The sequence below is a fragment of the Carassius auratus genome, chromosome 41 (genome assembly GCF_003368295.1).
Source record: "Carassius auratus strain Wakin chromosome 41, ASM336829v1, whole genome shotgun sequence".
In the NCBI taxonomy this organism is placed as follows: domain Eukaryota; kingdom Metazoa; phylum Chordata; class Actinopteri; order Cypriniformes; family Cyprinidae; genus Carassius; species Carassius auratus.
Window position 1 is genome coordinate 17019895 of NC_039283.1, and position 12219 is coordinate 17032113.

The 12219-nt window shown below is 36.5% G+C and overlaps 1 protein-coding gene and 1 pseudogene across 3 annotated transcripts; one reads left to right on the forward strand and one right to left on the reverse strand.

Annotated features, from left to right (window-relative positions):
• The window catches only part of LOC113059105 (tripartite motif-containing protein 46-like), a 433352-nt pseudogene that overhangs the window by 80843 nt on the left and 340290 nt on the right, over positions 1 to 12219 (reverse strand).
• LOC113059066 (zinc finger and BTB domain-containing protein 41-like) lies at positions 459 to 6042 on the forward strand. Of its 3 annotated transcripts, none has more exons than XM_026227297.1 (4): positions 459 to 761; positions 1028 to 1636; positions 2996 to 3966; positions 4436 to 6042. In XM_026227297.1, exons 2-4 carry the CDS (start codon positions 1033 to 1035, stop codon positions 5759 to 5761), a joined length of 2901 nt encoding a protein of 966 aa, XP_026083082.1. In that variant the 5' UTR covers positions 459 to 761; positions 1028 to 1032; the 3' UTR covers positions 5762 to 6042. The 3 variants fall into 3 exon arrangements, with proteins under 3 accessions (XP_026083082.1, XP_026083083.1, XP_026083081.1); XM_026227298.1 differs by having other exon boundaries at positions 459 to 757; XM_026227296.1 differs by having other exon boundaries at positions 459 to 747.

The window sequence follows — 12219 nt, forward strand, 5'->3', positions numbered from 1 at the left end:
TGTTTGATTAACTACAACATGATTTCAGGAAAGCGTGTTTATGGACAGGTATATGATTTTCCGTGACACTGAAAAAGCTAGCGAAATCTAACTTTGAGCAAAACCAGTTTTAGTTGCCATCATAACCCATACATTTACATTAGAGGAAACAAAAAGAATAATAAAAATACCTTGAGGCAAAAAAAAAAAGAAAGGAAAAAAAACATGCATTTTTCTTGCATTCTAGATTATAAAAATAGGGAAAAAAAACTGAAAGAGGACTGTGAGAAAACTGTGGAATCCAGGATCTCTACACCTGACATTTTACTACGGGTAAATCAAATAATATAATATAATTACATTAATACTTACAATTTAGATCAGGGGTCACCAAGGGCCGATGGCCTCCAGGACCTAAGAGAAACACGTCCGATGTGAGCAGCTTTAACGCTTCCCTCCAGCAGATGGCAACATCCACATTATATTCCAGCATTTTATACCGGAAGTATCGGATGGACAGTGGCTCACCTTATTTCTTACATATGCTTGCGCAACCTGATTTGTGCTTGATTCGTGACTAAACCATTTTAACACTGGCAACAGTTACAATCACGCAGTATACATTTGTGGTTTGTTGTCCTAATAGATGTCGCTGAGCAGTTAATAAACCCGGCATGATCTGGGATTGATTGTTGCATTCCTGAACAGTAACGTTAGCTCCTGAAGCTGAAGCGAAGCTGCTTTCAAATGCTCGTCGAAGACTTCTAGGTAATATGAAGTAAGCTTGCTTCAGTATTTACTGTAGTGATTGCATTGACAGAGCAAAATGTTTTTAAGCCATGCAGTTCATCTTAAATGTTGTAGACACTTTGTTTGCTTAATTTCTTTGCAAACAGAATATACCTCTTTTGCTATAACACCACCTTAGTAATGTCATGTATATAATAATGGAAAATAATAATAATAATTACAACCCTTAATTGCCTTAATGTTTTGACAGTAATACTGAACAAACTTGCACAGACAGTTTTTCCTATTTCTTTTCAAGGCACCATGTCAGAGTTTACCCTCGACATCCAGCTGACAGAGTTGGGGTTTTCAAACTGGAATTTTCCTGTCTGTGAGCCACAGAGTGTTAAAGAGAACATTTTGCCCACCCAGAATGTCACTGAAAAGCAAGCACCAGAGACCGAAACTCCTGCAAACTGTTATGAAGAAGCTTGCAGTGTTGCGAGTGCATCGACGGACAAAAGCTTTCTACAGGACCATCAGTATTCCACTCCCTTCAAACATAACTCTTCAAGCAATGGAGAAACCACTCAAAACAATTCCAAAATCATTTCCACAGAGCACAAAGATAAAGTCATTTGCAATTTGTGGAAAAGAGGAAGAAGACGAGAGGGGACAGAACAGGGACATGATGACGTAGAGCAAAACGGGAAAGAGGGAAAGGAAAATAAGGAACAGAAATATTCAGAGTTGAGCCAGGAAGCCTCTGGTCTCATGACAGATGATGCTTTGTCTAGTGAGGAGAAGACAGACGAGGATGTAGAATTAGTTTTGACTGAGGATGATGTTGAGGAGGAAGATGATGATTGTGAGGAGAAGGAAGAAGATGATGATGAAGAAGATGATGATGATGGTGTTTCCTGGTCAGGTACTCCATCATTTTCCAAACAATAGATTGTGATTTCATTTATACACGCTTTTATTATTTACCTTATTTAAAAATAATAATTTTGTTCTGCTGACACAGAAAAGGTTTATTTATTTGCCTATCACAAAAAAAAATTCCTAAATAAATCTACACACACCCATATACACAGTCAAAAGTTTGGGATTAGTAAGACTTGTAATGCTTTTTAAAGAAGTCTTTTATGCTTATCAAGGCTGCATGTATTGGATAAATACAAAAAAAAATTATCTTGCTAAATGTTATTACAATATAAAATAATGGTTTCTTTTTTAATGTCCTTTCAAATTTTCTACAATTATTTCTACAATGCAATGCTAAATTTCCATCAGTCATCACTCGAGTATTAAGTGTCACACAATCCTTCAAAAATGCCTATTTATCAGTAAAATTTTCACTGATGGCAACAGATGGGCTGCCAAATATATTTTTAACAGCATTTAACATCATGCCAAATAAGAACAGCATTTATTCAAAATATTAATATTTTTAAAAGTATTTCTTAAAATAATTTCTTAAAAGAAAAGAAAAAAGAAAGAATAGAAATGTACTGACCCCAAACATTTTATTCATCAAAGAATACTGAAAAAGTATCACAGGTTCCAACAAAATATTAAGCAGGAACAACAGTTTCCAGCACTGATAATAACTCATCATATTAGAATAATTTCTGAAGGATCACGTGACACTAAAGACTCGAGTAATGATGATGAAAATTCAGCTCTGCATCACAGTAATAAATGAGTTTTTAATGTGTATTAAAATAGAAAAACTTTATTTTACGTCATCATAATATTTAACAATATTACATTTTTTTAATAAAAAATCGTTCTGATCCCAAACTTTTGACCGGTAGGGTATATATATATGAACATGTGAAGTTAATTTTTACATAATAAATAATTTGTGAATTAAAATGATAATTTTAGCACATAAGCTTTTGTAATAATAATAATAAAATGTGATCTTCTAAAAATCTAAAAATAAATATCAAATTTTCATACTGTATGTAATGCATAATAAAACATCTTATTCCTTTCATTTGTTTGATAAATGTTTATCTCCAGAAATTACATTTGCGCTATATATATATATATATATATATATATAATGTCATTAAGAGTGTAATGAAATAGATATTTATAAATAGTTATTTTTAAATTGTTCAGCAATTATGTAACTCCTTGATAGCTAAACAATAAGTCCATAAACATTTAGTTTTTGCTGGAAAATGATGGTATATAATTCATAACATCACCGATTGGTTGGTAATTTCCATCCCATTATAACTGATGATTGACTGAAGTTTTTCTTCAATTACAGAGACAAATGGAGAGAATGAAGAGAATCGCTGCCATGTATGTGATCTCACCTTCTCCTCTCTCTTCCTACTCCGAGAACATTTAAATATGCATACGGGTGTTCGCCCCTACCGCTGCGATGAATGTGGCAAGCAGTTCTGCCAGTTAGTCAATTACCGCACGCACCTTCGCTCCCACTCCCAGAAGGCCTCCATCCACTGTCGCGTTTGCTCAAACGTCTTTGAGACTGAGGAACAGCTCCAGCAGCACTTGGACACCAACCATTTTGAGAAAGAGTTCTATCAGTGTGATTTTTGCAAGCAGATTTTCACAGACCTGGACGTGTGCAAGGCTCATGTCGAAGCGCACAGGCAACAGGCGAAGCGACATTTGTGCCTCAAATGTGGCACCAGTTTTCGCCTTCGCAACTCGCTGCTCCGCCACCTGAAATGGCACAGCAGAGGCATCTTCTCCTGCTCGGACTGTGATCGGACCTTCTCCAGCAAGGCTTCTTTGTTACGCCACAGCTTCTCCCACTTGGGCGTCTTACCGTATACGTGCCTGAAGTGCAAACGCCATTTCCGTTTGCCTTCTCTCTACCACAACCACGAGTGTAAGCCAGAGAGCATCCAGTGCATGGCCTGTTTGGTTTTCTTTCAGAGTCAGGAGGACTTTGATAAGCATAAGAAGGACACAGGATGCTGGGGTCATCAAGGGGCTTTGCCTTCCAACACAGACGAGATCCGCTGCATGGAGTGTGGCCAAGTCTTTGCAAGCATTGAGGAATTAAAGAAGCATGGAAGCACTCACCAGAGGGTCCTAAAATGTGCTGAATGTGGGATGGGTTTCCGCTCGTCACTTATGCTTATGTCACACATGGGAGGGCATGCGGGACAGCGGCCATGTCTCTGCCAGGACTGTGGCCTGGGCTTCCCTCATCAGCAGGGTTATGACAGCCACCTGAAGACATGTGGAGTTGTGACACCTCCAGTGGTAAGCTTTTCTTTTTTAAATTCTTACTATACCTAGTGTCTTGTAATTAATAAAAATGGATCAAATTCACGTTGATTGAATTTGACATCAGTTTAATTCCAGTTTTGTTACTGTTAATTAAAACTATTAAAATCTTGATTGAAATAAAGTTAAATGAAATTTAAATGTATGCATTTAGCAGATGCTTTTATCTAAAGCGACTCACAGTGCATTCAGGCTAACATTTTTTACTTAACATGTGTTCCCTGGGAATCAAACCCACAACCTTGAGCTGCTAACACAATGCTCTATCACTTGAGCCACAGGAACAAATAAAGCTCAAATAAAATACAATATAAATATTAGATAACCGCATACTGTTCTCTGAATTTAAAATGCAATTTAAAATTAATGCTTAACATAAAACATTTTTTGAAAACCCCTGCCTATAGAGCTTCAAGCTATATAAATCTGTTAATTCTGTTTACAGGCTGCTGTGAAGAAACCAAAACCAAAAGCAGGTCCCCCTCCACAAATAATCCAACAAATAACTCCTAACATAATAATCCAGACAGTTGCTCAGGCATCAACGCCTGCTACATTCCCCAGTAGCTTGAAGGAAGTCCACATGGTTCCGTTCGGGGACAAGAACAAGCCTGCCGATGGTAGGTGGAAGCTTACTTTAAATAAAGAGCCTCCTCCAGGTATGCCTTTAGTCATGCTTCTGCCAGTTTCCACTACGCAGTACTCCTCTACCTCAGATCCTACCCAGAGCTCCAAACACTTTTTACCATCCTCTCTGGTCTTAGAAACGCCCTCATCTGCCCCATGTGTTGTTTCCATGCCGGTGGTCCCATCCGGCACTGCCATTAGTACAGAGGTAGAGAAAGACACCGTAGAGTCCTGCAGAACCAACGTTCCTTCAAATACACTCATTCCTGAGCAGAGTCATGACAGTAGCTCAAAGAAGAGGTGGACCATTTTAGAAGATCAGGGCTCTCTTCAAGTGTTTGGTGCAGAAAATATAAAGGCAGGTGAACAGGCTTCAGTAGCAAATCAGGAAATGAACATTACTGCTCAAGTAGGAGCAGAAAATGAGCAGAAAACTTCTAATTTGAAGCCTAATGCACTGTGCGTTGAAAAAACGCTTCAAGGGAGTCCATCGGATACTGCATCTCTCAATCTCACATGCCCCGTAACACCATCATGCCTAAAGGAGGAGAAGGATGATAGTGACAGCATCAAGAAAAGGTCTTCAGATTTGAAGGACCTCGACTCCCTGCCTGTGATGGCAGGAGTAGAAGTTTGTGCCCCTTTAAAAAGAAAATCAGAAAATAAAACACTGGATTCTTCGCAAACAGGGTCTCATAATCTAGTTTCAGATTCTTCGGAAATTACTTACCACAAAAAGGCCAGCAATGATCAGAGATTTTTCAAAGAAGTTGTGTCATCTGACAGGATGTGTGCAGGGTCGCAAATGGAATTTACCATGACGGGGGACAAATCAGAAAACGGTCTGCAGGGGCAAAATGACTCTGGATTCGATGTAGAGGTGGAAATGAATGAAGATGTGGAGTCAAGCAGCATGGAAGTGGAGATTGGGGATGAAGACAGCGGAGTTGATATGTTGGAAGGTATGCTTCATGAGTGTGTGACTTGCGGACAAGTCCTTCCTGAAAAGAATATGATCCAGCACTACATGAAGCATGCGGCCGACAGTCCTGAGCTCTCTCCTAACTGCGCCTCTCACACTACAGAACATTCCCCTCCATGTAGTCCATCTAGAAAAAGACTACGATCTGGCACAGAGTTTTGACCCTTAGTTTAAAAGTATTTCTTTTTTTGTCATTATTATTAATATTATTTTAAATTGATTTGCAGTTATTGATATTACACAATCTTTACTTCCATTCCATTTACTTGGAAAACAGGGGCCACAATCATTTTGACCAAAATGAAATTTGGGAAGGATTGGTGTTTCTTAAAACCAAGTGTTTTTTGAATGTGTTATACTTCTGACATTTCTTTCAAGTATCTTATTTAATTTTCACATTGTCATATAAGATACAATAAATGTAGATTGGAAAATTGGAAAAATGCTTTCTTTTGTTAATTGTTTTCTCTCTCTCTCTCTCTCTCTGTGTGTGTGTGTGTGTGTGTGTGTATAGGTGCTGATCACATAATTAGAATATCATCAAAATTCAAAAAGTGAAACTTGTATATTATATTTGTTCATTACACACAGACTGATATATTTCAAATGTTTATTTCTTTTAATTTTTATGTTTATAACTGACAACTAAGCTAAATCCCAAATTCAGTATCTCAGAAAATTTGAATGTGAAAAGGTTCAATATTGAAGACACCTGGTGTCACACTCTAATCAGCTGATTAACTCAAAACACCTGCAAAGCCTTTGAAAGGTGTCTCAGTCTAGTTATGTAGGCTGCTGACTTGACAGTTGTCCAAAAGACGACTATTGACACCTTGCACAAGGAGGGCAAAACACAAAAGGTCATTGCAAAAGAGGCTGGCTCTTCACAGAGCTCTCTGTCCAAGCACATTAATAGAAAGGCGAAGGGAAGGAAAAGATGTGGTAGAAAAAAAGTGTACAAGCAGTAGGGATAACTGCACCCTGGAGAGGATTGTGAAACAAAAGCCATTCAAAAATGTTGGGGAGATTCACAAAGAGTGGACTGCAGCTGGAGTTAGTGCTTCAAGAACCACTACGCACAGACGTATGCAAGACATGGGTTTCAGCTGTCGCATTCCTTGTGTCAAGCCACTCTTGAACAACAGACAGCATCAGAAGCGTCTCGCCTGGGCTAGAGACAAAAAGGACTGGACTGCTGCTGAGTGGTCCAAGGATATGTGCTCTGATGAAAGTAAATTTTGCATTTCCTTTGGATTTGTTAGGGTCCCAGAGTCTGGAGGAAGAGAGGAGAGGCACACAATCCATGTTGCTTGAGGTCCAGTGTAAAGTTTCCACAGTCAGTGATGGTTTGTGGTGCAATGTCATCTGCTGGTGTTGGTCTACTGTGTTTTCTGAGGTCCAAGGTCAATGCAGCAGTATACCAGGAAGTTTTAGAGCACTTCATGCTTCTTGCTGCTGACCAACTTTATGGAGATGCAGATTTCATTTTCCAACAGGACTTGGCACCTGCACACAGTGCCAAAGATTCCAGTACCTGGTTTAAGGACCATGGTATCCCTGTTGTTAATTGGCCTGAAAACTCGCCCGAAATCTATGGGGTATTGTGAAGAGTAAGCTGCGATATGCCAGACCTAAAAATGCAGAAGAGCTGAAGGCGACTATTAGAGCAACCTGTGCTCTCATAACACCTGAGCAGTGCCACAGACTGATCGACTCCACGCCATGCCACATTGTAATTCAGGCAAAAGGAGCCCCAACTAACTATTGAGTGCTGTACATGCTCAAACTTTTCATTTTTATACTTTTATAGTTGGCCAAGATTTCTAAAAAGCCTTTCTTTGTATTGGTCTTAAGTTGTATTCTAATTTTCTGAGATACTGAATTTGGGATTTTCCTTAGTTGTCCGTTATAATCATCAAAATTAAAAGAAATAAACATTTGAAATATATCAGTCTGTGTTTAATGAATGAATGTAATATACAAGTTTCACTTTTTGAATGGAATAAATGAAATCAACTTTTTGATGATATTCAAATTATATGAAAAGCACCTATATATGAAATCGAATGCTGAATTTGAGCATATAGGACTATGCTCAAATTTAGCATTTGATTTTGATATACTTTGCGAACGTTGTCAAATTCTTTAAGGCACCACTACAAGTAATTTTCACTTCTATTTTAATAAAATATAAGATGTCAGTAAAAAATGAGTCCGCATTTACTCATAATGTTTAATTGGTTTTGTTCAGTTATTATTATGATTTGCATTTTCTTAACCATTTGTTAATGGAAGCTATGAGGTAGCGGAGACTGTGTGTGTGTGTGTGTGTGTAGACTGAAAAGAATTTCCGCACTTCTTTCAGTTCTTTCTGGGTGTATGCTAAATAATCAATCTTGACTGCGAATTAATAATTTAGAATCATGATACTATTTGGTGATTCTTTGGAATTAATACTGTATTTGTGATTCAGAACTTAATGAGAAGTATAGTTTTTTACAAATAAAAAAGTAATATTAAGATCATATTTCAAATTGAGAACACTGATGTTCATCACTCAAAATTAGATGCGAAATAATCGACAGTGATATTGTGATATATATATATATATATATATATATATATATATATATATATATATATATATATATATATATATATTTGCAAAAAAATTAAGTGTGAAATATTCGACAGTGTATATATTCAGGTCTTTGATTGACCCATATAAAGTTCACAAAATATTGTTTTGGGAGGTTCATCATAAGCTACACCTACCGAAATGACTCGTAAAGGAAACATAAAAACCGAGTGGGCGGAAGGTTCAACGATCAGAAACTTAATTTCCAAAGTTGAAATTAATACCTGCACAGCACTCCATTGGTAAGAGCCACTCTGTTCGTTTTTTAAGTATTTAAATAGTTTTTAACTGTAAAATAATAATAATAAAGTTTTAATTGTAAAATGCGAGTCAAAACATTATGCAAATTTGTTTAAAGCGTCATCGTTTACACTTGTTTTAATAGACACGGATGTCCATAAGGTTTATTATAATCTATGCTAAGGCTTGTGATAATCCGTTATATTTTTTACTTGTATGTAAAATACGGTCGTGAAGTGTGGCTATGCATAGTTTTCTGATTTGACTTCAGTTTAAGTACAGAATATCGTATTTGTTTGAGCGATAACTAAAGTAGCCTAAATGCTAATGTTTTATTTGAACACTAGTTTCATTATGTGCTATTCTCTGAAATGTTATATATTGAACACAACTGTATTTTGTTCTTGTTAGATGAACGATCTCAGAACAGGAAATGACACAGAAAAGCCTGATTACATTTGTTTTCCTCTCACTGTTGGGTAGGTGAGACAATGTTTTTTTTTTTTTCCTCCCTTTCCACACCTACTATGTTGTGTGAAGACCACTGTGCACAGTTTGCAGCAATATCCTGTTAGATGAATGCACTTTTCTGAGGAAGCAAATGAAAACTTTTTTAATAGAGGTGTTATTTTCCATATGTTGTTTAGTGCTGGTGGTGCATAACACTGATAATTGTGTCCATCATTAAATGAGTATGGTGTTATTTTACTGCATTTTGTAGTGGATCATATAGTTCACAATGTCTGATATTAAAATATCTTTAGCCTGCATGTGTTTTCTATTAACCTTCTTCTTCGCTGTCTTTGTCATGGTCGTCGTGTGTCAAGCTATGGTCAGCGCTGCTGAAGGTAAGAAAGATTTGTGTTTTGTTCGGCATGTTCATTATTTCTTCAGTCAATTGCATACGGTTCAAATAAGTCATAAACTTCTGCTCAGTCATGTGTACCTGTTTACATTTCTTCACATTAATGAATTAAACGGGGTATTCTTTCTCATAGACCGAGGCTTATGTTATGGACTGGGTTCTGGCACCATAGCAGGGATTATATTCGCTGATGTTGCAGTGACAGTCCTCATTGTCAGTGTCACCTACTGGTATGCCAGTAAGCGCAGACAAAAGAAAGAAAACGGTGAGATATTACATAGACACACACACACACACATTTTCTCTAGCAATCCTGGAATAGCCAGTGCACATAAATATTTAAGATGTGTGTGCTCATGTGTTTCTTTAGCTGACAAAGTCTACATGAATGTCAGAGCAAACTGCAAAGCATGAAGATCTTTGGAAGACTGACATGAACAATGGAAGACAAACTTGCTGACATTCAATAGCATTTGATCGTAGTTGATTTATAAATGATTTCTATTTTAAATTTCCACAGTTTAAATTTATTTACCCTATTTATGTCCCACATATACCTCATTTATGTCCCACAAAATCACACTGAAAACTGTATAATACATGTAATGGAACTCTGTCTAGCACGTTATCAACAGCAATAAATGCAATGAAAGAAAAACACTGACACCTAGTGGATAATTCACACTTGCTACTATTTTCTTCCACTGAGAACAGAGTAAAATCTAATTCACTAATATATTTTTTTTTTACATTTATATGCAAACAACAATAAAAAAGGTGAATTAGAAATTAAGGTTGTTCATTTATTAATGATCCAATTTTTATATTTTTTTAAACTATTATTTCCTTCCTGTTGTGATATGGCAAAGTGGGCCCTAGTTTTGGTAACTCTGCCCTACAATACCTCGTTTTCCTAATTTCATATATAAATAAGTGTGCAGTTATGCATTATGATCCTAAAGGTGTTAGCCAGGACTGTATAAAGACACCCTATTAGTTTGTTTGCAACAGGTTTATTAGTAAGATGTTATAATTTGGGTCTATGGCTTCATAGCCCAGTAAGCAAAAGGTGGGAGTTCTTATATCCTGCTGCAAGTTTCTATGCATATTATAACAATTAATAAATCTCAGATATTCAACAAAAGATTTGTGAATTTATTTGATCTACAACCCCAGGTCCAGAAAAGTTGGGTCATTTTGTGAAATGCCATAAAATCAAGAATATGTTATTTGTTTTTTCTCTTCAACTTTTATTTAATTGACTAAAGTACAAAAAAAGTGTTTTCATTTGCCAACTTAATTTTGTTTTGTACATTTAAACACATTTTGATTTTGATGGCTGCAGCACACTCCAAAAAAGTCATAACACTGTGTCACATCAACTTTCCTTTAATTATAATGTTTAACTGTTTGGGAATTGTGGAAACTAACTGTTAAAGTTTTTCAAGCTAAATTTTCAACTAATCTAGCTTGATACAAAACTTCAGATGCTCAGCAGTCTGTGATCTCCTTTTCATGACGGTCCATACATTTTCAGTAGGAGACAGATCCAGGGGTGCAGGCAGGCTAGTCTAGCACATTCACTCCGTGTCTACAAATCCATACTGTTGTCACACAGGCACAATGAGACCTGGCATTGTCTTGATCAAATAACCATGGACTTCCCATGAAAGATATAATCTTGATGGAAGTATATGTCTCTGTACAATTCCAATGGTACCTTCACACCTATGCCAGTCACCCATGCTGTTTGCTCTGCTGAAACCATGACAGATGTTTGCTTTTGTATCTGATGATGATCCCTTTGGACTTTGGGACTGAGAAGTCATCTGCCCACAGCACACATTCCCACTGTGATTTGACTATCTGAGATGAGCTCTGGCCCAGAGAACCACACGACATCACTGCATAGAATTGATAGGTATAGTTTTCTCCTAGAGTGACAGATTCAAGTTGCATTTATTAATGTGTAAAGTGATGGCATTTTTTTTTCTTTCGAAGTACTCCTGAGCCCATGTGGCTATATAAAACAATGTCATCTGAGGGTTTAAAGGTCAAGCACATGCAACTGAGATTTCCTGCCTTGCCCTACACAGACTGAGATTTCTCTGGATTTCCTGAATCTTTCACAATATTATTTATGGTAGTTGGTGAAAGATCTAAATTCTTAGCAATTTTTCTTAGAGAAATATGATTTCTGATTTGTTTGGCACTTCTCTCATGAAATTTGGCACAAAGTGATGAGCCATAATCCCACTTTGCTTGCAAAGACTGAGATGCTCCTATTATATCCAAACATGACCCCCTCACCTTCAAAAACTATAGTACACTCTTAGTAATGATTATTTATAATCAATAGTTTGATAATAACCTTTTCACTTTTATTTACACTTTTTTGGAGTCTGTTGCAGCCATCAAAATCAAAGTTTGTTTATATTTACAAAATACATTTCAGTTGGTCAGTGAAAACTTTGGAAATCTTTCACATTAATGTGTTCTTTTTTTGAGTATTGTTATAAATATGAAAAGTAATAAACGACTGTGACCTGGAATCTCCCAGAAATTCCCGTGTCCAGCACAAGACTGTGACTCTTCCACTGAAAAAAAGAAAAGAGGAAACAGAAATCGTCTTTACAAGCCAATTTTCATCACATACATTTCTACATTTATTTGCACTTAGGCTAAAGAAAGATATTATGTTGGAGTACTAAACAATTGAACTGCTTTAACAAAATGTTGCCTGTGTGCTTACAAAAATGTGGATTCAATATTTTGTGCAGTAAACAATAAAATAGTATACCCCCTCCATTGACGTATTTAAAATCTACATATTATTTTAAATACACTCAATGCATAAATATAAACATCGCAAATATA

What these genes read in the sequence shown, in the direction of transcription:
- LOC113059066 (XM_026227297.1), top strand. Translation starts at nt 1,033, where the DNA reads ATGTCAGAGTTTACCCTCGACATCCAGCTGACAGAGTTGGGGTTTTCA. An exon ending in TGATGGTGTTTCCTGGTCAG is followed by an intron (nt 1,637 to 2,995) that starts GTACTCCATCAT and finishes CTTCAATTACAG; the next exon opens with AGACAAATGGAGAGAATGAA. An exon ending in GAGTTGTGACACCTCCAGTG is followed by an intron (nt 3,967 to 4,435) that starts GTAAGCTTTTCT and finishes TTCTGTTTACAG; the next exon opens with GCTGCTGTGAAGAAACCAAA.